Genomic DNA, 27,963 nt, shown 5'->3' with positions numbered 1-27,963 from the left:
TGCTCTATTGATCTCCACTTGACAAGGAAAGGGTTGCACATAGCTAAGGTTAATGTATATAGCCTTCCTAACAAAATACACGAGGTTCACTTAGTCAACATCAGTAATATTCATATTTTAGCTTTGACCGAAACGCATTTGGATGCATGATGGGAAAATGAACATGGATATAGTCTACATCGAAGGGACAGGAATAGGAATGGTGGGGGTCTAGCTCTGTACATTCAGAATCATATACCTTTTAAGAGAAGGGATGATCTTAATGTATGTCGAGTAGAGGTACTATGGGCTCAGGTACATCTGCCTCACCAGGCACCCATATTGGTAGGATGTGTGTATAGACCTCCTAGCTCTAAGCTGTCCTATCTGGATGACTTATGCACTGGGTTTGACAAGGTCACAGATAGTAACAGATTTATTGAACTTGGGTGATTTTAATATACATTGGAATTCAAATATAACTAAATGAATGAGATATGTCGAGAGCTGTGGTTAGAAAAAATATGGTTAATGATAGAACTAGATCATCAACTAAGTTAGGTCACCGTTCAGACACGTGCATTGAACTGGTCTTCTGTAATGTACCATTGCAATGCTTACAAACCAGATCAATGCCAGTGGGCTGGACAGACCATAATCATGAACACCAAGGTTCCAAAGAAACCCCCAAGGATTGTGGTCAAGAGAAATGTTCAAACATTTAATCATGAGCTATTTCTAAATGATTTGTCTGCTGTACCCTGGGAGCTGATTTATCTAGAGGATGATTTAAATCACCCTACAGAATGTTTTATTGATGTTCTCACTGAGGTAATGGACCATCATGCCCCTATTAGAAAGAGGACAGTTGGGGCTCGTCCATCTCCAAATATGCCAAAAGTCTTAGCAGCCAAATCTGAACTAGAAAATGATGAACAGAATTATAGAACATTATGTAATTATGCAATTAAATTAAATCATAAAAAAAAACATTTTATTGATTGTAAAATTGTTTTTTTTTTTAAAAGCTATGGAATACAGTTCAGGGCTTACTTGGTACATCTATTTCATCATACCCATCTAGTGTGGAGGTTGACGGGAGAACAATAAAACCAGCTGATATTGCCAATCATTCTGCAGATTGTTTTTCAAAGAAAATTGATTTACTGAGCGATAATGTAATCACCCATTCTTCCAAACAAGCTATAGTCCGATGAATTGATGATCATATTATGAACAACAACAAAACAAATGCTCTTTTAATCTACAAATAGTGTCAGTTGAGGTGTTAAACCTGTTGAAGTCACTATCTAATGGTAAATCTACAGGTTATGATCTTATGGACAATTTTTCACTTCGCTATGCTACTCCCCAGAATGCAACTCCACTGAAATACATATTTATTTGGTCACTGGAAAAGGGGATATAGCCAAATGTATGGAAGCTAAACTGTGTTCAATCCCAAAAGACAGCAAAGAACCCATTACTCCTGCCAGTAGCGGACCAATTAGTCTACCCCCTTCACTCAGTAAGATATTGGAGGGTATTGTGAGTAGACAAATATGGGAGTATATGGAAAAGAATGATCTGATCACAGCCAATCAGCCTTCTTACAGCAAAAACCATTCCACTACCAGTGCATTGGTTGACATGACTGACCACAGGCTCAATGCTATGGATAATGGCAGGTTGTGGTGGTACTATTTTTAGATTTGAGTGCAGTATTTGATTTAGTGGATCATTAAATAATTGACCAAATTATTGCATTATGGGCTTGAGGCAGCAGCATTGTATTGCGTAAAGTCATATCTAACTGACAGGAAACAGTCCACCTATATCAATGGGTAGTTTTCTTCCCCTCATGCTTTAAACAGTAGAATACCGCAGATGCCTTGGGCCACATCTTTATTTAATATATACTGTAATAGGAATTTTAATGTTTGTGCTTATAACCAATTTCTGTCTTCAATTAATGTGCTGTTCTAATAAACAATCTGTGTTCATGCAAGTGGCTGACTGTACAAATCTTCACTCACTATCAGTAGCTGCAATTCGGCAGTACGCCCAGACCGCGTTTTGAGAACTAATTATCAATCTCAGTTTCAAGGTCTCCGCTTAGAAAGAAAGAAGCCTCATGAGATATTGGTCTGGAACCTCTCCAGAGCGCTAACAATAAACAAGGATTCATGTAAGATTGACTGAGTGTCCCTGTGTAAGAATTTCCACGACAAAACCAACGGCCTTCTTTTAGCCTTATCTGAAACTCAAGCTACTATATCTGCAGATGAAACTACAATTTATACAGCAAGACAATCGGTTCAAAGGGTACAGCAAGCTCTACAAATAGATGTAGTGGGTTTGCCGGAACAACCTGGTTTTGGACACTTAGAAAACCAAAGTTATGTTGGTCTGTTCCACCAGGAAAAGGCCAACACAACATGGGATACAATTAAGTATGGGGGGGGGGGGGGGGGGGGGGGGGGGTACAAATTGAGGAAGTAGCAGAAACCAAACTACTAGGAGTGCAGCTAGACAACTGCTTTTCATGGTCTCAAAAACAGCATGCATGATCAGGATAGCTAAATATTTACAAGGAAAGATTAAGCAAACAACTCAAGCATTAAATTGGGAGTCAGGTGAAATACTGTTCTGTGGTCTGGGGAAATGCGTCAGCAGGCTGCAGATTGAACAGAACAAAGCAGCAAGGATTGGTTTAAGGTGGAGATATGGTTCTTCTGTTGTAGTCATTCACAATGCTCTTGGTTGGTCATCAATCAACAAGAAAATTGAAAAAAAAACATGCTTATTTAATTTCGCAATGTACACCATTTAAAGAGGACTAACTCCATTCATAATAGCATTCAGTTGGTTAGAGACAAACATTCAGTAAGTACTAGGAATAGATTGGATAGCACAGATGGTGGACAGACAGAAAAGAGAAATAGGCTAAATAAAATGTCCATTTATAGCAATAAAGAAATTGAAAAATGTATCTGAGCAATCCAGAAACCTTTCAATATATAAATTCAAACAATACTTCAGGACCATTTAAATATAATAAATTGGAAGGTTGTGCAGGAATATGGTAGATGAAGGAATCAATCTACAATTTCAGACTGTTAAGAGTATTTATCTGGTCAATATGTCAGTGTATTATGTCTGTAATAGTGTGTTAAATGTCAAAATGTGATCGTATTATAAATTGTATTTTAATGTTGAAGGACTCTTGGAAGATTACTCCAAATGGAGTGAAAGAGATCCTAATAAACTCATCTGCAGCAGAGATAACTCTGGGTCATCCTTTCCTGTGGCCGTCCTCATGAGAGCCAGTTTCATCATAGCACTCGATAGACACAATAGATTACCGCAAAACGCATGAATTCCACAAATTAACTTTAAACATGGCACACCTGTTGAAATTGAAATCCATTCCACATGACTACCTCATGAAGCTGGTTGAGAGTATGCCAAGTGTGCAAAGCTGTCTTCAAGGTGGCTACTTTGAAGAAACTCAAAATAAAATAAATTGATTTGTTTAACACTTTTTTTGTAACTACATGATTCCATGTGTGTATTTCACGTTTTGATGTCTTCTCTATTACTCAACAATGTAGAAAATAGTAAAAATACATTTAAATCCTGAATGAGTAGGTGTGTCCAAAGGTTGGACTGGTACTGTACACAGACTGTTTAGGGACACAAATAAGTGGTTAAATACATGAAAGAAAAACAGCTGTGTTTCCTGATATGTCTTATATATCTCTCAGATATAAGAGACACTTCAGAACAAACTTCCTTTCGATTTTTGGGGGGGAGGGGGGGGGGGGGGGGGCGGGCTATCCGTTGTTCCATAGTGAGACTGTTACTTAATGCATTTGTATGGGATAATTTAAGCAGTAAGGCCAAATAAAAAATTTCATAAAATGATTTTGTAATTTAAAAAAAATATATACTTCAAGGTGGTCTTAAAATCCAAACAGCAAAATTATCCTTGGTACAACTTTCTTAAAACAATTTAATATAGATTAGTAGACCCCCGCCGCATACACATTTCACAGTTGTGAAAGAACATGTAAGCGCTCTCAAATTTGATTCTGTGTTTATGAAACCAGTGAGAACTTACTTCTACGGTATTCGTTACACCCAAGCAGCCACAGTCATGACACTTCATGATACTGCTGCGTCCCCAGGTTTCTTCTAGGAGCAGGGGAGGATGTAGCCTAGTCTGTCATGCTCAGGCATGCCTGCCTGTACTCTTAAGAGCCAACTTCTGCTTGATCTGGAAATGTGGCCGGAGTTGCCTGGTTGTTGTGATGCATTTGCCGCCATAGGGGTCATTGAAGAACAGAGCCAGGTCTCCAAATGCATCCTGGGAAAGATGGGCAGACACAGGTTCAAAACAGATAGCCATTAACCCAAGAACCAAAATGACAAGAACTACAGTGGCTTGCGAAATTATTCACCCCCGTGGCATTTTTCCTATTTTGTTGCCTTACAACCTGGAATTAAAATGGATTTTGCAGGATTTGTATCATTTGATTTACACAACACGCCGACCACTTTGAAGATGCTAAATATGTTTTATTGTGAAACCAACAAGACAACAACAAAAAATAGAACTTGAGTGTGAAGCTCTTCACCCCCACAAATCAATACTTTGTAGACACCTTTTACAGGAATTACAGCTGCAAGTCTCTTGGGGTATGTCTCTATAAGATTGGCACATCTAGCCACTGGGATTTTTGCCCATTCTTCAAGGCAAAACTGCTCCAGCTCCTTCAAGTTGGATGGGTTCCACTGGTGTACAGTAGTGGGTTTTGCGCCAGACATAGCATTTTCTTTGAAGGCCAAAAAGCTCAATTTTAGTCTCATCTGACCCAGAGTACCTCCTTCCATATGTTTGGGGAGTCTCCCACATGCCTTTTGGTGAACACCAAACATGTTTGCTTATTTATTTTTTAAAGCAATGGCTTTTTTCTGGCCATTCTTCCGTAAAGCCCAGCTCTGTAGTGTACGGCTTAAAGTGGTCCTATGGACAGGTACACCAATCTCCGCAGCTCCTTCAGGGTTATCTTTGGTCTCTTTGTTGCCTCTGATTAATGCCCTCCTTGCCTGGTCCGTGAGTTTAGGTGGGCGGCCCTCTCTTGGCAGGTTTGTTGTGGTGCCATATTCTTTCCATTTTTTAATAATGGATTTAATGGTGCTCCGTGGGATGTCCTAAGTTTGATATTTTTTTTATAACCCAACCCTGATCTGTACTTCTCCACAACTTTATCCCCGACCTGTTTGGAGAGCTCCGTTTGTTTTCATGGTGCCGCTTGCTTGGTGGTACTCGTACCCATTTTGCAGTTGTGAAAGAATATACAAGCCCTTTGGAATTTACCGCCGAGGCGATATTTGGAAGCTCTGTGATCATGAAACCAGTGAGAACGTACTTCTACGCTATTTCAAATGGTAATCGTTACACCCAAACGGCCAGAGTAATGACACTTTATGTTACTTATGCGTCCCCAGGTTTCTTCCCAGGAGCAGGGGAGGGTGTAGCCTAGTCAGTCATGATCAGGCATGCCTGCCTGTACTCTAAGAGAAAACTTATGCTTGATACGAAAATGTGGCCCGAGGTGCTTGAACGGTGTGAGCATTTGCGGAGCCGCCGTAGGCACACAGAGGCCAAATTGAGCTCCATACCGCACTCGCACTCCCACGGAGCCTCTTTTTGTAACAACTCATAGGGCTCCATAAAGCTCTGCATTGACATGACTAGTTGACAGTAGGTGAGGGCAGGAGATCCTATATGAGCACAAACTCACTTCCTTCACAACAGCTCTGCAAAGCACAAGTATGAATGCCCTGACCTCTGCAAACGCCGTATCACAGTAAATGCAGCATGGCGGATGCAGAAGAGGATTGACCATGCCGAGCCTTTAAGTTCATGTTCTACTTTCAGATAGGGTGAAGCACCCCCTGTTGGTCAGGATACATCATCTCAACTAACCTGCTTTTACACTATGGGGAATACCATAGGGACAGTTCACTGCTACCGCATCATGCTGTCAGTATTTACCCTCCCAGATGAAACAATAACACAGACGAGCTTGAGAATACTAGTTTTTTATAAGACTGGGTAAAGAACCAGCAAAAACAAAAGACATGGTTAGTTTCTTACAACATTTCTCCTACCCAATAAATCTCCTTGACTTGTTTTGATAACAGACTTCGATATACAATTAAATGTGTTCAAGCTGTACTCGGGGGTAAACATAACATACTAAATTGAGTAAATTTACTTTTACTATGATGCTGCTTTTCATATGGTATTATTAATTTGTTGATGTCCATCCATTTCATGTTACAAATTACGATTCCTACAATATGTTACAAATTTGCAATATGTATGATATGTGACCAATTCCAATTTTTTACGGCTAACGTTAGCTAGGTTAGGAGTTAGCTAACCTTAACCTTTTAACCTAACATACTAAGTAGTTGCAAAGTTCCTAAATAGTAAGTAGTTGCAAAGTTAGCTAAAATGCTAAAGTTGTCCGTGATGAGATCTGAACATGCAACCTTTGCACTAAGAAAGTTGCTGGCTATGGGGAATTAATTTAAAGTCGAACTTGATTGTGCAAGTTAAAATATGATCATGGTACATGTGTGTGTGGGGGTGTGTGTGACCTCAGTCTACACTACACCACCCATCTCTCCGTCCTTGGCTCCACGGACTTCACCAGGCCCTGGCCCATGACCCTGAAATCCTCCAGGATGGCCTCCACGTTGGGGACAGTGTGAGCCTCCTCCCCACTCACCTCCACACGACGAGCCACCATCTGCGAGGTCTGTTCCAGAGGGACACACACAAAGAAATTAATAAGCCAATAGAAAGAAAGACATGTTCTGTGACTTCCGGTCTTTACCTTGAACGGCAGTGGGGTGAAGGCTTTGGGTTTCCATAACACCGCGATCACAGTGCCGCCATAGGGGTCATAGAAGAACAGAGCCAGGTCTCCAAATGCATCCTGGGAAAGATAAGAAGACAGGTTTAAAATGGAAGGCCTTTAGCCCACTTGAGTCAATATGACAAGAACTACATGGTCTGAAACCTACATGCACAAGGCAATAGATCTGGCTGCACGAGGCCACTAGAAATAAATGGCAAACTGCATGTCAGGAAAAACCTAGACGTTGTCTTTCTGCTTCTAAAGAAAACCAGCAAGCCAGAGCCCATTGAGCACCACACAGGTACTTACCCTGAGCTCTGCCAGGTAGTGGGTGACGGGGTTGAAGTCGATAACGGGTAGTGCCCCTCCAGTGTTGGCCACTCTGCCAGCCAGGATGCCCCTGCTGAAGGTGGCATGAGGCGGGTCCACTGCCTGGCTCAGTAAGGGCACCTGCTTGGGGCTCAGGTGGATCAGGACATCATAGGGATCCAATGGAGGCCGCATGACCACCTGCGTGTGTACAGAAACACAGAGAGAAGGAATGGTAATGATGGAATATATATTACAATAGGTTTGACAATGGAATAATTTTGGGGAAATGAAGAAAAACATTATACAATTATGCATGCGAGTGGTAGTTTTAAGAACGTGTGAGTGAGTGAGTGAGTGAGTGACTGACCCTGACGTCCTGTATCTGGCTGGTGTCCATCAGCTGAGGTTCTAGGATCTTCAGGCTCTCTGCAGCCACCATCACCACACGCTGCAACATCTGAGCACACAGAGACAAACACCTCAATAACCCACACCTGATACTGGCCAGCATAGTGAGAGTGATCCTACCAAACCCTTGTCGGTTGTCCGTAAAGAGATATGTTTGAAACTCCTCATTCAGAACCATCCTCACCTGTGGTTTAAACAGCTGTAGGGTCAATACTGTGAATGAGTCAGCTAAGGACAGTTTGAGTTCTATCGAATAGCTAGGTTTACTCTGTCGAAACACCAGACTCCATCACAAAGATCTGGTACATTGTCAAGGATGGGCATCTTGGTGAGAACATCAGGCTGTAAAAACATGTGCACAGAGCTCCATTATAAGCTGTTCTGTCAAAAAGTGCTCAGCCTCTCGATCAATCATTTGATTACGCAAGTGAAAGGTGCAGTGTCCTTGGGCGTATTCCAATCATTCCACCAGCTACCCCGCAGACTTCGTACATTCACAGTAGGAACACTGCAGCCATTCAAAATGAAGTGGACCTTTGCCATCAATGAGAAAGTGACCTGACAGATGCCGCAAACACACATGTTTTTCTCAGGCACATGAAATGTTAGTTGGTCTGCACATCGTGCATTAGGCCTATTGAATTCAATGTTATCGGACAGATACAAAAACATGGCAGGTCTAGAGAGCAGCTACTTGAAAAGGATGGGAAGCTGCCAGCTCCATCTCCTCCCCATGTTGCTGTGTGCTGCAGTATTTCTCAGAGGACATGAAAACAAGATCTTCAACTGATTTCCTTCTGGAAGTGGACAGTGAAAAACACAACTGGTGAGCATTACATGCACTTCTTGATCATGTTGTCCCTGATAATATTGAAGCCATATCCATTGTATTCGTCTAGATAGAACACCATGAATGAAAAAGGAAGCATTCAGGTAAAATTTTATTTTTGCCATTTTGAATTCATGTAATAGTGTCATAACATGACAAACTGAATGTGTATAGCATTACATGAGTGATTTACAAGGTGCTTGAAAGGTTAAAAAGCAAGAGGTCAATATCAAGGAAAGAAACAGTCAGCTGCCTATAGTGAGAGATACGACAAGTCATTTCAACAGGCATTTAGACTTTAAAAAGTTTGACTAATCAGTAATAATAACATTGATAACGGTATGAGTGTATCTGTGACCAGTGTGACGTAGGAGAGCAGTATGCTCTGAGGAAGGGTCCAAGGATCGGGAAACTGTGTGACTGCCGACTAACTAGAACGTGCAATTCATTTCTACTCCGATGTTTATGATGTCACCTCTACCATTATATTCTGTTAGGTTCTAATTCTCAGATTAAAAACTTGGACACTATGAAAGCTAAAACCAAGTTTATTCTTCCCAGAGGGTCAATACAGCTGCATTAGACATCACGCACCAGCACTGATATTTAACCCTTTCTCCTAGGCTGAGTCTTCTCCTACACTGAACAGCCAATGCATCTCTGTTGCTAGACAGACATTTTGTGATATCTGTTCTTCCTCACTTCATCTGACCTCTACCCCAAAGTGCTCACTCCTCCCCAACTCTGTCATGGTGATTGGTACTAGACTGAGTCTCTTCTCCTCCCAGAGGATCCCTCCCATAGGATCCCTGATGGCTAACAATAACATATTCTGCCATGTTGTAAATGTTATACATTACCCTCTCTCCGTCAGTGACGTAAGTATATTTCATATTCTCAGAAGCCAACAATTGACTATGCTGTTTAATATACAGAGACTGGCAAGAACATGGCCTGTCCTAGACAGTGTGAGAGTCAATTGAAAAGTTTGAATGACTTTTTTTTAAACTCCGTTTCTGTGTATGCCTCCTGTTACTAGGCTGTGTACAATGTGCTGCACAAATAAGATATTGGATGTGACATACTGGTGAATGTACTGCATGTGTGTGTTCTGACCTGCACAGTGGGAGCCTGCTTGGTCCAAATGGAGACTTTCTTGTCGTTGGGTGTGGCCATGAACATAACAGGCAGAGACTCTCTGGAGGCTATGAAGTCATTCTTGATCTCAGTGTAGTCAGCAGCTACAGCAGAGGATAGGACAGACGGGAGGAGAGAGGGAAAGTCAGGGGGAGGAGAGAGGTAGGAGAGAGCGTGGACAAGACCGAGGGAAGGAGAAAGAGAGTTGTAGGAGAGGCAAGGACAGAGGGAAGGGGAGAGAGAGTGGACAAGAGAAGGAGAAAGAGGGGTAGGATAAGGGAGAACAGGACAGAGTGGACAGGACAGTAGGAAGGAGAAAGGGGTAGGATAAGGGAGAACAGGACAGAAGGAAGGAGAAAGGGGGGTAGGATAAGGGAGAACAGGACAGAGTGGACAGGACAGACGGGAGGAGAAAGAGGGGTAGGATAAGGGAGAACAGGACAGAGTGGACAGGACAGTAGGAAGGAGAAAGAGGGGTAGGATAAGGGAGAACAGGACAGAGTGGACAGGACAGTAGGAAGGAGAAAGGGGTAGGATAAGGGAGAACAGGACAGAGTGGACAGGACAGAGATGTATTGGGGTCTTTATATACTGCTGCATGAGTATGATTAGATGCACATTGTTGGTAAGATATATTATAATCCACATTGTGTGTGTGCTCACCGGTGAGCTGGCTGTTGAGGTTGACAACCAGGGGGTTATTTCTCCAATCGAAGGAGGAGAGTAGGTGGAGAAACCGAAGGAAACCGACCTGAGGAGACCTGAGAGAGGGGAGAGAAAGTGAGAGAGAGGAGAGACAGGAAGAGAGAGAGACAGAGGAGAGAGCGAGCACAAGCAACAGATGGATAAACCACTTCTCCAATTTTTTTAATCAAAGAACAAACAGCAAAAACACATGACCAATTACAAATGTTAGAATATGCTATTAAAAGTCCTATTGGCATGGGACTAGTATTACGTTGGTTATGTATTTACTACCCCAGAGGACGATTCAGACCGGATACGTTTTTTCAAAAAAATTGGAGAAGTGGTTATTTTTTTTAATAAAAAAGGAAGAGTAATCATTAGGATACTTTAGCGATCTACAGTAGAAGGCAAACTAAATGCACCCAGCCTTCAGATGGGAGCTGAACAGGAAACCTAGGAACCCCGATACAATGGTCATACAGTAGAACCACGCTGCATTATTTATGAATGGCAAAGGGATATAGAAGATCAAATGTATTCAGTCAGTTCGACACCTTCAATAAACTAGTTTACACTTGCTGTTCAGTTGTCAATCAAAGCACAGTAAGTGGCCTATGTGCCACAACTCTGGGTGGCTGGCTATAGGAAAGATGTGAAAAACAATAAATGACTGTGGCAGAGAACGATAATTTGGCTAAGTGGATTTTGACTCATCGTTACCACTTACATTACATGTGACGTGCAAATTCACGAGCATCGTGCTCTCCCTTCTTCTTGAAAAACAAATTTGACAGCAACCAATCATAGAGCACACAAACTGTACCAGGAGGCCGGACAGACAGACCGCGTTTCCCCGTCATCGCTCGATTTTTGACTGTCAGGCGCCTGTCCTATCAATAGATCACTAGAAGATGCATATCAAATTAAAACTTCTAAATGAAAAGCAGCCAAGATAATATGAAGTATTAATCTGTAACCAGATGATTCGCCGACGACTGCAAAACACTAATGGAAAACACAGTATGATCTGGCAAAAAAATACTGGAATCAGTTATAAAGCCCCATAGCCCTTTATGGTTGTGAGGTCTGGGGTCCGTTCACCAAACAAGAATTAACAAATTCTGCTAAAATATCCTTGTGTACAAAAACACAAATAATGCATGCGGAGCAGAATTAGGCCGATATCCCCCAATTATCAAAATACAGAAAAGAGCCATTAAATTCTTCAACCACCTAAAAGGAAGTGATTCCCAAACCTTAACCATAACCTACAGAGAGATGAACCTGGAGAAGAGTCCCCTCAGCAAGCTGGTTCTGGGGCTCTATTCTCAAACACAAACCACAGAGCGCCGGGACAGCAACACAATTAGACCCAACCAACTCATGAGAAAACAAAAGATAATTACTTGACACATTGAAAAGAATTAAACGAACACCCAAAATTAAAGGAAAGCTTTGATTATGTAAAGCATAGCCTCAGTGAGCATAGCCTTTGTATTGAGAAAGGCCGCCATAGCCGGTCTTCTCTTGAGAGACAGATCTGTTTATGTGCCCACCGCATACAAAATTGAACTGCACCTCCTGACAACCTCCTGACAAAATATTAGAGACACACACATCCCTCAGATTACACAGACCAACAAAGAATTTGAGAGAAAGAGCTTGTGGTACAGGAAGGTGACGATAGAACGAGTGAGAGAAAAATTAGCAGAGAGGGATTGATACTTCAAGTAGGTAACTAGTTACCCTGGAGGAGTGAAGGGGGCCGGCTGCAGGAAGAGGGACGCCACCAGCAGGTCAGCAGTGTCCTCTGTGATATCATCGCTAAAGAGCTGCGCTCCCAGCCAGCGCTTGGCCAGGCGACACACCGCCCCGAAGCACGGGTGGAGCTGCTGGAGCCTAGAACACAACCACAGAGACATTAGGATATGTGTGTCTGTTTGAGAGAGAGAAGGTGTAAAGCTATAGTGTTAGCTGACAGAGAGAGCGCTCCAGTGTAAAGCTGGTGCCTGACCCGTGCAGGGTGCTGGTGAGTAGGGGCCGCTGCATGGTGGCCATCTCCAGGGCCTGAGCCTCCGCGTTGTCCCTGACGATGAGCAGGCCCTCTGGACTAACACTCTCCCTCAGGACCTGAGGCTCCCGGTGGTACGCTACCTGGATCCTGAACACCAAGCCATCCTGCACACACACACAGTTAGTCAAGATGTCTGAGAACAGTGCTTCCCTATACCAGTCAAATTCAAATCAAATCTATGTTATAAAGCCCAATTGTGACAACTGCAATGTCAGTGTGTGTGTCATTAATTAACATAAGCACTGCCATCCTAACCCCCACCCCCCCCCACACAGAGAGCGAGAGAGGCCCATACCTTCCACACATCCAGGTGTGTGGGACTGGGCTGGCAGGTGTAGTGGTGGTGTTGGGTTAACAGTTCTCCCAGGCTGATGTGGAAGGCTGCTTTAATGTGGCGGATGGCCACTCTGTCATGAGGCCACTTCCCACTGCCCTCCATGTGGCAGATCACTACAACAGGAGAAGGCAAGCGAGAAGGGTTCATAGTAGAACACACACAAATAGCATACCTTCTCTGGATCCACAACAAAACACTTCAGGTCTGTACAGTACCCACTAGGCTTGGACAGTATGCCGTATAGATCATAAACCGGGATATTTGACGGCACCATTGGTCTGGTTTTTCAGTTAGTTTGTACTCTAACATTCTAAAAGTTGTTGTTTTTTTGCGCTGTTTGCTAAATCACATCAATGTGAGTGAGGTAAGGGGGTCAAATTACACCTCTCGACAGAGTGGAAGGGGTCATAAAGGCTACTAACTTTTGGGGTCACGTGACCTCTTCTACCTTTAGTAAGATAAGAGAGAGGAAGAGTGAAAATGGCAGATCTGGTGTCGGGAAAAAACGCCACCGTCCCTTTTTGGATACATTTCGGCTTTAGAACCAACGAGAAAGAGGAACCCAAGGATTTAACAGAGGTCATTTGCTAGGCAATAACAAAAGGCAATACATAAAATGTGCCTTCCTACCTCAGGGTACACCAGGCTCTGAACTACGCAGGCCTCGGGACCGCAGTGCTGGGGCCAACCCAGTCTCCATCACAGCTGACAACTATTAGGTCTTTTTCAAAACTATCCAAATACAAAAAGCAAAGCACCCAGTGGTAGAGGAGCACAGACAGTGGTAGAGGAGCACAGACAGTGGTAGAGGAGCACAGACAGTGGTAGAGGAGCACAGACAGTGGTAGAGGAGCACAGACAGTGGTAGAGGTGCACAGACAGTGGTAGAGGTGCACAGACAGTGGTAGAGGTGCACAGACAGTGGTAGAGGTGCACAGACAGTGGTAGAGGAGCACAGACAGTGGTAGAGGAGCACAGACAGTGGTAGAGGAGCACAGACAGTGGTAGAGGAGCACAGACAGTGGTAGAGGAGCACAGACAGTGGTAGAGGAGCACAGACAGTGGTAGAGGAGCACAGACAGTGGTAGAGGAGCACAGACAGTGGTAGAGGAGCACAGACAGTGGTAGAGGAGCACAGACAGTGGTAGAGGAGCACAGACAGTGGTAGAGGAGCACAGACAGTGGTAGAGGTGCACAGACAGTGGTAGAGGTGCAGACAGTGGTAGAGGAGCACAGACAGTGGTAGAGGAGCACAGACAGTGGTAGAGGAGCACAGACAGTGGTAGAGGAGCACAGACAGTGGTAGAGGAGCACAGACAGTGGTAGAGGAGCACAGACAGTGGTAGAGGTGCACAGACAGTGGTAGAGGTGCACAGACAGTGGTAGAGGTGCACAGACAGTGGTAGAGGTGCACAGACAGTGGTAGAGGTGCGCAGACAGTGGTAGAGGTGCGCAGACAGTGGTAGAGGTGCAGACAGTGGTAGAGGTGCAGACAGTGGTAGAGGAGCACAGACAGTGGTAGAGATGCAGACAGTGGTAGAGGTGCACAGACAGTGGTAGAGGTGCACAGACAGTGGTAGAGGTGCACAGACAGTGGTAGAGGTGCACAGACAGTGGTAGAGGTGCAGACAGTAGTAGAGGTGCAGACAGTGGTAGAGGTGCAGACAGTGGTAGAGGTGCAGACAGTGGTAGAGGAGCACAGACAGTGGTAGAGGTGCAGACAGTGGTAGAGGAGCACAGACAGTGGTAGAGGAGCACAGACAGTGGTAGAGGTGCAGACAGTGGTAGAGGAGCACAGACAGTGGTAGAGGAGCACAGACAGTGGTAGAGGAGCACAGACAGTGGTAGAGGAGCACAGACAGTGGTAGAGGTGCAGACAGTGGTAGAGGTGCAGACAGTGGTAGAGGTGCAGACAGTGGTAGAGGTGCACAGACGCTTTTACCAAATACATAGCGGAATAAATGGTTTCCTTCCACAGGGTGGAAAAGAAGACTTCAAGGACATGATTAACAGACTCCCAGTAGACTACGAGCTGCCTGGGAGGAAATACTCTTCAAACCTCAAGAGTCAAGCCTCCCGGGTGGCGCAGTGGTTAAGGGCGCTGTACTGCAGTGCCAGCTGTGCCATCAGAGACTCTGGGTTTGCGCCCAGGCTCTGTCGTAACCGGCCACGACCGGGAGGTCCGTGGGGCGACGCACAATTGGCCTAGCGTCGTCCGGGTTAGGGAGGGCTTGGCCGGTAGGGATATCCTTGTCTCATTGCGCACCAGCGACTCCTGTGGCGGGCGGAGCGCAGCTAACCAAGGTTGCCAGGTGCACGGTGTTTCCTCCGACACATTGGTGCGGCTGGCTTCCGGGTTGGATGCTCGCGGTGTTAAGAAGCAGTGTGGCTTGGTTGGGTTGTGTATCAGATGCATGACTTTCAACCTTCGTCTCTCCCGAGCCCGTACGGGAGTTGTAGCGATGAGACAAGATAGTAACTACTAACAATTGGATACCACGAAATTGGGGAGAAAAAGGGGCAAAACAAAAACTCAGAGTCCGCATCTAATATATTTTAACCTTTATTTAACCAGGCAAGTCAGTTAAGAACAAATTCTTATTTTCAATGCAGGTCTAGGAACAGTGGGTTAACTGCCTGTTCAGGGGCAGAAGGACAGATTTGTACCTTGTCAGCTCAGTTGGATGTGCTATTTGCTATTGTTACTGTCCTATTTTGATACGGCAGCTACTGGCCATTTCGAAAGGCTGCTTGTGTTGCTCAAGTATGCGCAATATTCTATGCTGAACAAATCTTGTTGGAATTTACAGTGAGCTACAAAAGTATTGGGCCAGTGACAATTATACACTACCGTTCAAAAGTTTGGGGTCACTTAGAAATGTCGTTTTTAAAAGAAAAGCACATTTAACATCAAATTGGTCAGAAATACAGTGTAGACATTGAGAAACAGACGCCGCCGAGTCCTCGACTGGCAGCTTCATTAAATAGTACCCAAAAAACACCATTCTCAACGTCAACAGTGAAGAGGCAACTCTGGGATGCTGGCCTTCTAGGCAGAGTTGCAAAGATAAAAGCCATAGCTCAGACTGACCAATGAAAAGAAAAGATTCAGATGGGCAAAAGAACAGACACTGGACAGAGGAACTCTGCCTAGAAGGCCAGCATCCCGGAGTAGCTTCTTCACGGTTGATGTTGAGACTGGTGTTCTGCGGATACTATATAATGAAGCTGACGGTTGTGAGGTGTTTGTTTCTCAAACTAGACACTAATGTACTGGTCTTCTTGTGCAGTTGTGCACTGGGGCCTCCCACTCCTCTTTCTATTCTGGTTAGTGACAGTTTGCGCTGTTCTGTGAAGGGAGTAGAACACAGTGCTGTACGAGATCTTCAGTTTCTTGGCAATTTCTCGCATGGAATAGCCTTAGTTTCTCAAAATAAGAATAGACTGACGAGTTTCAGAAGAAAGCTCTTTGTTTCTGGCCATTTTGAGCCTGTAATCAAACCCACAAATGCTGACGCTCCAGACAGAACTAGTCTAAAGAAGGCCAGTTTAATTGCTTCTTTAATTAGCACAACAGTTTTCAGCTGTGCTAACATATTTACGAAAGGGTTTTCTAGTGATCAATTAGCCTTTTAAAATGATAAACTTGGATTAGCTAACACAATGTGCCATTGGAACACAGGAGTGATGGTTGCTGATAATGGGCCTCTGTACGCCTAGGTAGATATTCCATAAAATAAATCTGCCGTCTCCAGCTACAATAGACATGTACAACATTAACGATGTCTACACTGTATTTCTGATCAATTTGGACAAAAAAATGTGCTCGACTTTCAAAAACAAGGACATTTCTAAGTGACCCCAAACTTTAGAACGGTAGTGTATATTTTTGTCTCTGTATTCCAGCACTTCGGATTGTAAATGATACAATGACTATGAGGTTAAAGTGCAGACCGAGGGCATTTTCATCCATACCATTTAGAAATTACAGCACTTTTTGTACATAGTCTCCCCCCCCCATTTTAGGGGACCAAAGTGTTGGGCCAAATTCACTTGTGTATTGTAGCAGTCAAAAGTTAAGTATTTGGTCCCATATTAACAGCACAATGTCTTCATCAAGCTTGTGACTAGAAATGTGTTTGGATGCATTTGCTGTTTGTTTTGGTTGCGTTCCAGATACATTTGTGACAATAGAAACACTAAACACTTCTCCATTAATGTGGATGCTACCATGATTACAGATAGTCCTGAATGAATTGTGAATAATGCACTGGAGTGCAGAGCCAAAGTAAAACGCTGGAGTACTGAGCCAAAACAACTAAAATGTGACAGTATGTCAATTCTTTTGGAGCTCACTGTGTGTTCTTATTATAAACTGGATGGTTCGAGCCCTGAATGCTGATGGGCTGAAAGCCAATACTACAGGTATGACAAAACAATTATTTTTACTGCTCCAATTACATTGGTAACCAGTTTATAATAGCAATAAGGCACCTCAGGAGTTTGTGGTATATTGCCAATATACCAAGGTGAAGGGTTGTTTGTATTTTAAGAAACGCAATTCTATGCTCTTCGTTCATTTGTTGGCATGAGGTAACGCCTCGAGTCCCATGCCATCATGTAGTTATATTGCTTCCAAAATTAATGTTTTATAAGAAGGCTGAGATTGTTTAACTGACTGCTTACTGTGTTCATTATTGAAGAATGTTGAGCATTAACCTGCATATTGAGTTGGATTATAAGCCTAAATGGTAGGCTACAAGCAACAGGCATGGATGTGGTTGATGGGAAAGTGAACCATAATGGAAGAATTAGTATTCTATCCAAATTACAAATACAATGCTGCCTCACTGTGGCGAGATTGTTGTTGCACATTGTGTTGAAGAGAATGCATGAACCCTAATTTACCTAACAACTAGGCCTAGAAAAGTTCGGTCCCACCATACATGAAGGCAGGCAGCATTGTAAGCGCAACACATGAACGCAAGGCAGTGATGAACACATGCACCCCCCATACACACACACGTAAGAAATGGTGTGCCGTACCTTGGATAGGGGTGATGTACACAGGGCAAGGTTTGACCTCATGGGGTACCAGTGACCGTGACAACTTCTCTCTGTCAAAGAATGAGTAGTCCAGCTTCAGGGGCACTGGGGGGAACACCTGTGTGATGGAGGAAGCACAAATCAAACATTGAAATTACGAACCATCTCCAACTCGCTAATTAACGTCTGCTGCATGGAGGAGCTGGAGTGGATTAGGAGCCAAATGGAAATAAACAGGCCTTAACGGGAAGTGACCTGAAACTCATGTTGCCAAACCCTTTTGTTAGGGTTTGCACCAATGAATACACTCCTGTTGAGATGTGTCAATGGGGAAGGGGGGGGTCTAGGTAGGGTACAGTAGCTAGGGGGGTTACCTGGGTGTAGCGGAGGGCTGGGTGGGCCCCCTGCACTGAAGTTATGGACAGGGGAAGCCCCTCCAGCGTCCACAGCTTCCTGCTTAAATCATCATATGACTGAACCACCTTCAGACTCTCCTCCTCACCAGTACTGCACACCTGGCGAACACACACACACAGAGCTTTAACAGGTTTCAGATGTCAAAGTTTGTATGGAGGGGGTCATCAACCCAGAGTAAGATGCACTACTACAAAAAACTCAGAACTACCTCACGTCCCACTTTGATGACATCATCCAGCATCCCTCCAATGTATCTCACACAGGATTCTGGTATATCTGCATGACTGAGGAGAAGAGAAAGGAGCCTCTCTTAAACCTGCTTCTAACAGAACTTCCCATACAGCCAACACAACATCATACAAGGAAAAGATGGTGGAGAGTTGTCAAAGAGGCTTTGTGTGGATGCAAGCATTTTGATGAACAGCTCAGCCTACTCCTTCCTTCTAGTATAGGAGAGGGTTTATTTATTTCACCTTCATTTAACCAGGTAGGCCAGCTGAGAACAAGTTCTCATTTGCAACTGCGACCTGGCCAAGATAAAGCAAACCAGTGCGACAAAAACAACAGAGTTATACATGGGATAAACAAACGTACAGTCAATGATACAATAGAAAAATCTATATATAGTGTGTGCAAATGTAGTAAGATTAAGGAGGTAAGGCAATAAATAGGCCATAGTGGCGAAATAATTGCTAAATTGTAATTAAACACTGGAGTGATAGATGTGCAAGTAGAGATACTGGGGTGCAAAGGAGCAAAAAAATAAATAACAATATCGGGATGAGGTAGTTGGGTTGGCTATATACAGATGGGCTGTGTACAGGTGCAATGATCGGTAAGCTGCTCTGACAGCTGATGCTTAAAGTTAGTGAGGGAGAAGTACATCTCCAGCTTCAGTGATTCATGCAATTCGTTCCAGTCATTGGCAGCAGAGAACTGGAAGGAAAGGCGGCCAAAGGGGGGGTTGGCTTTCAGGTTGACCAGTGAAATATACCTGCTGGGTCGCGTACTATGGGTGGGTGCTGCTATGGTTACCAGTGAGCTGAGACAAGGCGTCGCTTTACCATGCAAAGTAAATAAATATGACCTGGAGCCAGTGGATTTGGTGACAAATATGAAGCAAGGGTCAGCCAACGAGAACATACAGGTCACAGGTGTGGGTAGTATATGGGGCTTTGGTGACAAAACGGATGGCACTGTGATAGACTGCATCCAATTTGCTGAGTAGAGTGTTGCAGGCTATTTTGTAAATGACATTGCCGAAGTCGAGGATCGGTAGGATAGTCAGTTTTACGAGAATATGTTTGGCAGCATGAGTGAAGGATGCTTTGTTGCGAAATAGAAAGCTGATTCTAGATTCAATTTTGGATTGGAGATGCTTAATGTGAGTCTGGAAGGAGAGTTTACAGTCTAACCAGACACCTAGGTATTTGTCCACATATTCTAAGTCAGAACCGTCCAGGGTAGTGATTCTAGATGGGCGGGCGGGGGCAGCGATAGGTTGAAGAGCATGCATTTAGTTTTACTTGTATTTAAGAGCAATTGGAGGCCACGGAAGGAGAGTTGTATGGCATTGAAGCTCGTCTGGAGGTTTGTTAATAATTAACAAAAGGCTAAGCTTGTGAGTGAATATATTTCTTTCATTTGCAATTTTCATGAATAGTTAACGTTGCGTTATGGTAATGAGCTTGAGGCTATAATTACGCTCCCGGATACGGGATTGCTCGACGCTAGAGGTTAACACAGTCTCCAAAGAAGGGCCAGAAGTATACAGAATGGTGTCGTCTGTGTAGAGGTGGATCAGAAAATCACCAGCAGCAAGAGTGACATCATTGAAGTATACAGAGAAAAGAGCCGGCCCGAGAACTGAACCCTGTGGCACCCCCGTGGAGACTGCCAAAGGTCCGGACAACAGGCCCTCCGATTTGACACACTGAACTATCTGAGAAGTAGTTGGTGAAGCAGGCGTGGCAGTCATTTGAGAAACCAAGGATGTTGAGTCTGCCGATCAGAATGCGGTGATTGACAGAGTCGAAAGCCGTGGCCAGGTCAATGAAGACGGTTGCACAGTACTGTCTTTTATCGATGGCAGTTATGATATCGTTTAGGACCTTGAGTGTGGCTGAGGTACAGCCAGATTTGAAATGGTCGGTGATCTGTTTGTTAACTTGGCTTTCGAAGAAAGAGAGATAGATATAGGTCTGTAACAGTTTGGGTCTAGAGTGTCTCCCCCTTTGAAGAGGGGGATGACCGCAGCAGCTTTCCAATCTTTAGAGATCTCAGACGATATGAAAGAGATGTTGAACAGACTCGTAATAGGGGTTGCAACAATTGCGGCGGATAATTTTAGAAAGAGGGTCCAGATTGTCTGATTTGTAGGGATCCAGATTTTGCAGCTCTTTCAGAACATCAGCTATCTGGATTTCGGTGAAGGAGAAATGGAGGAGGCTTGGGCAAGTTGCTGTGGGGGGTGCAGAGCTGTTTACCGGGGTAGGGGTAGCCAGGTGGAAGAATGGCCAGCCGCAGAAAAATGCTTATCGAAATTCTTGATTATTGTAGATTTATCGGTGGTGACAGTGTTTCCTAGCCTCAGTGCAGTGAGCAGCTGGGAGGAGGTGCTCTTATTCTCCATGGACTTTACAGTATCCCAGAACTTTTGCAGTTTGTGCTACAGGATGCCAATTTCTTTTTGAAAAAGCTAGCCTTTGCTTTCCTAACTGTCTGTGTATATTGGTTCCTAACTTCCCTGAAAATGTGCTTATCGCGGGGCCTATTTGATGTAATGCAGTACGCCACAGGATGTTTTTAAGCTGGTCAAGGGCAGTCAGGCCTGGAGAGTACAATGGGCTATATCTGTTCTTAGTTATACATTTTTTGAAAGGGGCATGCTTATTTACGATGGTGAGGAAAGCACTTTTAAAAGAATAACCAGGCATCCTCTACTGACGGAATGAGGTCATTATCCTTCCAGGATACCGGGGCCAGTCCGATTAGAAAGGCCTGCTCGCTGAAGTGTTTTAGGGAGCATTTGACAGTGATGAAGGGTGGACCACGAACCCATAACGCATGCAGGCAATGAGTCGGTGATCGCTGAGATCCTGGTTGAAGACAGCGGAGGTGTATTTAGAGGGCAGGTTGGTGAGGATGATATCTATGAGGGTGCCCATGTTTACGGATTTAGGGCTGTACCTGGTAGGTTCCTTGATAATTTGTGTGAGATTGGGGGCATCTAGCTTAGATTGTAGGACGGCTGGGGTGTTAAGCATATCCCAGTTTTGGTCACCTAACAGTACAAACTCTGAAGATAGGCAAATATTCACATATGGTGTCCAGGGCACAGCTGGGGGCGGTCTATAACAAGCGGCAACAGTGAGAGACTTGTTTCTGGAAAGGTGGATTTTTAAAAGTAGAAGCTCGAACTGTTTGGGCACAGACCTGGATAGCATGACAGAACTCTGCAGGCTAACTCCACCCCCTTTGGCAGTTCCACCTTGAAAGAAATGTTGTAGTTGGGGATGGACATTTCAGAATGTTTGGTGGTCTTCCTAAGCCAGGATTCAGGCACGGCTAGGACATCAGGGTTGGCAAAGTGTGCTAAAGCAGTGAATAAAACAATCTTAGAGAGGAGGCTTCTAATGTTAACATGCATGAAACCAAGGCTTTTACGGTTACAGAAATCAACAAATGATAGCACCTGGGGAATAGGAGTGGAACTGGGGGCTCCAGGGCCTGGTTTAACCGCTACATCACCAGAGGAGGAGTAGGATAAGGGTATGACTAAAAGCTATAAGAACTGGTTGTCTAGTGTGTTTGGAACAGAGAATAAAAGGAGTAGATTTCTGGGCGTGGTAGAACAGATTCAGGGCATAATGTACAGACATTGGTATGGTAGGATGCAAGTACAGTGGAGGTAAACCTAGGCATTGAGTGACGATGAGGTTTCGTCTCTGGCGGCAGCAATTCCGCATGTGTGTAGGGTGGGACAAAAGAGCTATCTAAGGCATTTTGAGTAGGACTGAGGACTACTGTGAAATAAAACAATAAGAACTAGATGAGACAGCAGCAGGCAAGGCATATTGACATTGGAGAGGCATAAAGCAATCGCAGGTGTTGATCAGGAGAGCTAAGACAACAACGGGTAAATGGCGATTAAATGGGCAGAGCGGGTCAGTTAGGTACATACAGGACCTGAGTTTGAGGCTGGGGCCGACAGGTAAACAAAAGGGTAGTGATCCCAAACTGGACGCAGTCTATAACAGTGCCATCCATTTTGTCACTAAAGCCCCATATACTACCCACCACTGCGACCTGTATGCTCTCGTTGTCTGGTCCTAGCTACATATTCGTCGCCAGACCCACTGGCTCCAGGTCATCTATAAGTCTTTGCTAGGTAAAGCGACGCCTGTCTCAACTCACTGGTCACCATAATACCCACCCATAGCATGCTCTCCAGCAGGTATATCTCACTGGTCATCCCCAAAGCCACCACCTACTTTGGCCGCCTTTCCTTCCAGTTCTTTGCTGCCAATGACTGGAACGAATTGCAAGTTGGAGACTTATATCTTCCTCACTAACTTTAAGCATCAGCTGTCTGAGCAGCTAACTGATCGCTGCAGCTGTACACAGCACACCTGTAAAAAGCCCATCCAATCTACCTACCTCATCCCCATATTGTTTTTAATCTACTTTTTTGCACACCAGTATTTCTACTTGCACATCATCATCTGCACATCTATCACTCCAGTGTTAATTTGATAAATTGTAATTACTTCACTACCGTGGCCTATTTATTGCCTAACCTCACGCCATTTGCACACACTGTATATATACTTTCTATTGTGTTATTGACTGTATGTTTGTTTATTCCATGTGTAACTCTGTTTGTCGCACTGCTTTGCTTTATCTTGGCCAGGTTGCAGTTGTAAATGAGAACTTGTTCTCAACTGGCCAACCTGGTTAAATAAAAGGTGGAATAAAATATAAATTATTAATTAAACCGACTGATACAGGGTCAGATCTTTATCCATCCCCAAAATGGTTATGGTTAGGATTGGAGGTAGGATGATCTGATTCTAGATCTGTGCTTAGGAGCGGTGAGGTACGTACAGCTGCAGCAGGTGGGTGATGAGCTGGCGTGGGACCAGTCTCTTCTGACAGGTGGTCTCTCCTTCCCACACCACAGCCTCCGTGATGTCACCGTCCTGGAACCGACGCAGCTCAGAGCGAGACCCCCACAGCTGCCTGAACTCCTCAGCCTGCACACACACACACAGCAGTGCAAATGACACACACAACTGGATGACACATTTTAAAACATGGTATTAATTGTTAACACAGAAACACAGAGAGAAATAGACACAGACCTTGGGACTATCGGCTGGGGGTCCTCTCTCCAGTACAGAGGCCGCCTGTTCTGGGTTGAGCAGCAGGCCAAAGGACAGGGGTGGCTGGGTGTTGTGCTTTGGAGCATCACTCTCCACCGGCCACTGCCATAGCAAACATACACTGTTACACACACCAACCAGACTACCCATTGGGAACGTTATCAAGTAAACAGTTCTCTCTAAACGTACTGGACCAGTTCGTCCCAGTCAACAGACCTGAATTACACACACAACCTGTCTCAACCACACACACACATTTTACAAAGTGAAACACAGGAACACAAACCATTCAGTACTATTTAACATACGGAAATCAAAGAAAGCAGGAGAATGCTCACCTCGGGGTCAGGGGTCAGTGAGTGGGTGAGGAGGCGGACTCTTTGGCCCAGTCCTCGTTGCAGGAGGGAGAGGATGAAGGGGAGTGCGGTGAGGACGTAGTTTCCACTGTGGTCCATGAGTTCACTGAGGAGGTTGAGTTTCTTACAGCAGCACTGCAGCTTGACCAGCTCACACAGCCTGATGACAGAGACACACAGGAGAGGAGAACAAACAGAATATGGGGGAGCGAGGGGTCAAAGTTAATACAAGAGGAGAGAACAATAAATGTGTGCGCGCTAGCGTGTGTTCCGAACAAGGCCTTACTGGAAGACATGGTCACTGGTCCTGATCATGGGCTTGGGGGTCATGAGTAGGGCATGGAATCCATCCACAGTGGGGTCATCCCAAAACTGCAGCGACAGAGAAGCCTCGTGCTGCACCTGAGAGCCAAACAAGCTACAGTCAACCAATCAGAGGGCATGTTACTGCCATCCAGCCAATCTCAAGGCACCTTGCCACAGGGCACTCACCTGTTTGTAGGTGCAGGCTGTCATGTCAGCACACATGTTGAGGTGTCCAGAGGGGTCGACAAAAACAACCTGGAAAGCAGTGTGGAACTCGGCGAGAGAGGGCTGAGGGAGGGAACGAAAGAAAACAAGGGGGAGAAGAACATGTGATTATGATCCATAATGGAGAAAATAGAAAAGCACTCATTCTATTACTAAAGAAAAAATCCCCCCCAAAAAACTAGCTTCTTGTATTTGTTTCATTAGTTCATTGTTGATATCGTCCCAAAATGTTTTGCATGTCAGAAATCGAGTTTAAGAGATACAATTCAAAATACAGAAATACAGCCGGTATGATGCATTTTGCATCACATGATGATTATACCAGCTGTACTTCGAAAGTTATACAACTTGAAAACTTGATTGCTGTCATGAAAAACATTTTGGGACAATATCAACAATGGACTAATGGAAAACAAATGCCTAAAGATAGTTTTTGGGTGGCATTTTCCTTTAAAGTCATTTGGACTAGTCCTGCCTCACCGCTGTTGAATCAGGGCCTTTGGCTAGGGTAATTCCATTCTCGGTCAGGTCGTTGAAAGCTGAGATTTAGAAGAAAGCGATGACAATGAGACCGGCTCTAAACAGAGTAGTGATGAGATCAACACCAAATACTTTGCAATAACACCAGGTATGGTATTTATGGTACATGCAATGTTACTCCAACAGTAGGCATAGACAGACAGGTAGGAGATGAGACCTCATGCATCTTACCCAGGAAATGCAGGCTATTGCGGAGCAGCTGGTAGGCTGTCATGGTGTTGCTGACTCTGTGGCAGGAGAGGAGGTATGCCAGCAGCATGGAGCCAAGGAATCCACTGAAACACCCAACGCCCTGGGGGAAGAAAAAGAGTAGTTTAAGCACTGGGTTCATTCAGCCCGGTAAAACTCTTGATAGAGAGAGAGGGAGCGGGTGGTGGTGCAGGGGCCCATACCTGGTCCAGCTCCCTCTGTCTGAGCCACACTTTGAGCAGTGCCACTCCCTCTGCAAAGGCGGCACACTGGGAGCTCACAGCGGTCAGGAACTGCAGGTGGGCACTGGGTAGCATGTCCCCAAGAACAGAGCTGTTGTAGTGGGGAGTGGGCGGCTCACTTGTCGCTGCCCAAAAATACAGACAGAAAAGGAATGGATGAGAACGTGGACTTAAGTCTGATTTAAAGGTGAAGGTTAGTGTACCATCTCCCTCAACAAGGAACACTCATCTCGTTTAACAATCAGTTTCCATTAACATCCTAAATCAGAAGAGACCTGTATTTTTGGAAACAATATATCAAAGCTGCTTGGTTTGAGTTGAGGCCCTCACCTGGCTGAGAGCTCCCCAGGCCAGTATACCAGTCGGTGCGGATGTTGTTCCTCTGGGGGTGGAAGCGGCTGGGCTTGAAGAAGCCCGGTGGAGGGCAGGCGTGGAGTCGCAAGGTGAAACTGGAGGAGTCTTTGCCTGGAAAAGGGGCCATTTCATTTCATCATTACTGACACACACAAAACAATGTTGTGAATAGGTACATGAACAGGTAGTGAATAGGTGCTTGCCGACAACCATATGAATTGCATGCTAAATCCAACCAAGCTAGGCTTTGAGTTAAGGAACACCGTGAAAAAAGTTTAAGCTCTACAAGACTTGGCCTTAGAATGAACCAACTGTTCAATCAAACAAATGTATTCATGAAGCCCTTTGACCATCAGCCGATGTCACAAAGTGCTATACAGAAACCCAGCCTAAAACCCCAAAAAGCAAGCTATGTAGATGTAGAAGCACTGTTGCTATCCCATCCTTCTGTGTCAGATGCTCGGTACCTGGAGGGGAAAGCAACAGGATAGGACGGAGGCGGTTGCCATGGAGACATGAGTACCGCATGGCCCCGATGGCGGGAGAGGCGGCAAGATGTTGTGCCAGTCCTGCCAGGTAAATCGCCCTCTTCCGTGGGTACCTCTGGTTTAAGGCATCTTTAGGGTGCAGGACATCCTGAAGATAATACAAGAATAGACTTATGTTGTTATTTCTGTTGTATGACCAAATGTTGACTCTTATTGTTCAGAGTGAACAGTGTGGCATTACGTACAGCAGGAATAGCGACTGCCAGATCAACTGAAATGCCTGGTTTGGTGCAGGTGCCCAGTGGGTAGCTGCCTATGATGGTAACAGATATGGGCGGTGCCATGTGAAACTTGCCCTTGGCTGCCTTTGGCACCAAGACAAAGGGGACCTTCACCCCTCCTGACAACCATGACAAGTCACTTAGCTGGGGAAAAAGTGAGAGAGATCAATGGCATCAATGGCAAACATTTTGGAGATCATTGAGGTCAGACCAAATACAACAAGTTCCCACTATTTCTAATCCCCTGGAACCACCGTATCACTGACATACCTCCATGTCAGAAGTCTGTGGTACAGTCTGGAGCTGCTCAGTGACACTCTGGACAAAAGAGTCAATCAGCTGCTTCCTGCGCTCACTCAGGGAAACCTCCTTCAGCAGCTCCTCCATCTGTTGGCATTGGCAGGGAGACAGAGGGAGATTAACAAACAAATATGTATATGCATGCATGGGACCATTGAGACTGCTGTCATGTTGCTAAGTGGCCGTGTGGTCCCCCCTTCATCAGAAATACTGGAATGTAGGCGTGTGTGTGTGTGTACACACACACACAAACACACAATGTCAATGTTCTTGAAAACGATTCATTTGTGAATGAACCACCGACCTCCACCCATACCTAACCCCCATCTCACCTGCATCTTGAGCAGGCTGCAGTGGAACAGGCTCTCGGCCTCCTTGAGCTGGTTTAGTTCATCTGCGGTGGGAGGTTTGTAGAGGTCACCGCGCGACAGCGTCACGGGACGGAGGAGCCCGTTCTGGACCACCTCGGGCTTACCCCTTTTGGCCCTGGTCGGGCCCTCATCTTCCTCATCGTGCGAAGACTCTGATTGCTCCATCTTTGAAACGTGAGAATCATGTGTAACGTTAACACACATATCAGAATATGTTGTAGTGCGAGATCTAGCTAGTAAACTAACTAGCATAAAATTGGCTGCATGGTGGATATAAAGGCATGGGCTAGCTATAGTTGGCTAGATAAATTGGACTATCTACAGAAACTCGTCACAACTCAAATCCCGACAACCTTTCAAATACTAACGTTATCTGTAATACTAAGCGAATAGATATTGTCTCCGCTAGCTAATGTTACCGTTACGTTAGCCACACATGAAGAGTTACAATACACATGTAATGTGCGATGCTAACGTTAGCTGGCAGCTAATTACTAGTACTCGTCGTCATTGCCTCATGCTAAAATGAAAAAGTTCACACTATATAATGTAAGTTACCTGCTCCTTGGCTGTTGCTTTCATCTTTTATTTATTCACTGGTTGTTCAATAGGCAATCGTTTTATTTCCATGCATATGACAACTTTTAGTTCTCGGCACAATTCTCACGTGTGGACAGGATCAGTCAGACCCTAGTGCATTACGACACACAACTGTGTGTTACGATTGGGTAATTTTCGTTTAACTCCGCCCATCTAACTCAAG

At 44.7% G+C, this 27,963-nt stretch overlaps 1 protein-coding gene across 2 annotated transcripts; it reads right to left on the bottom strand.

The window, feature by feature from the left end:
- Positions 1-6,073: 6,073 nt before the first annotated feature.
- On the bottom strand, positions 6,074-27,927 carry LOC109875450 (nucleolar protein 6 (RNA-associated)). 2 transcript variants are annotated; one of them, XM_031817618.1, is made up of 26 exons: positions 27,620-27,713; positions 27,162-27,365; positions 26,800-26,916; positions 26,494-26,673; positions 26,228-26,396; positions 25,737-25,871; positions 25,368-25,531; positions 25,147-25,267; positions 24,916-24,974; positions 24,397-24,498; positions 24,191-24,306; positions 23,887-24,064; positions 23,528-23,650; positions 23,271-23,419; positions 18,373-18,448; positions 18,122-18,262; positions 17,748-17,865; positions 12,660-12,814; positions 12,305-12,468; positions 12,037-12,189; positions 10,267-10,364; positions 9,583-9,707; positions 7,597-7,686; positions 7,227-7,427; positions 6,894-6,995; positions 6,074-6,815 (listed from the first exon to the last, which is right to left on the bottom strand). In XM_031817618.1, the coding sequence occupies exons 2-26, from the start codon at positions 27,363-27,365 to the stop codon at positions 6,666-6,668; spliced, it is 3,390 nt and encodes a 1,129-aa protein (XP_031673478.1). In that variant the 5' UTR covers positions 27,620-27,713; the 3' UTR covers positions 6,074-6,665. The 2 variants fall into 2 exon arrangements, with proteins under 2 accessions (XP_031673478.1, XP_020323382.1); XM_020467793.2 differs by lacking the exon at positions 27,620-27,713 and adding an exon at positions 27,759-27,927 and having other exon boundaries at positions 6,075-6,815.
- Between the last annotated feature and the right edge of the window lie 36 nt (positions 27,928-27,963).

Source organism: Oncorhynchus kisutch, linkage group LG3 (genome assembly GCF_002021735.2).
Source record: "Oncorhynchus kisutch isolate 150728-3 linkage group LG3, Okis_V2, whole genome shotgun sequence".
Lineage (NCBI taxonomy): Eukaryota > Metazoa > Chordata > Actinopteri > Salmoniformes > Salmonidae > Oncorhynchus > Oncorhynchus kisutch.
The sequence above is the reverse complement of the archived record's forward strand: the minus strand, read 5'-3'. Positions and strand labels throughout refer to the sequence as shown.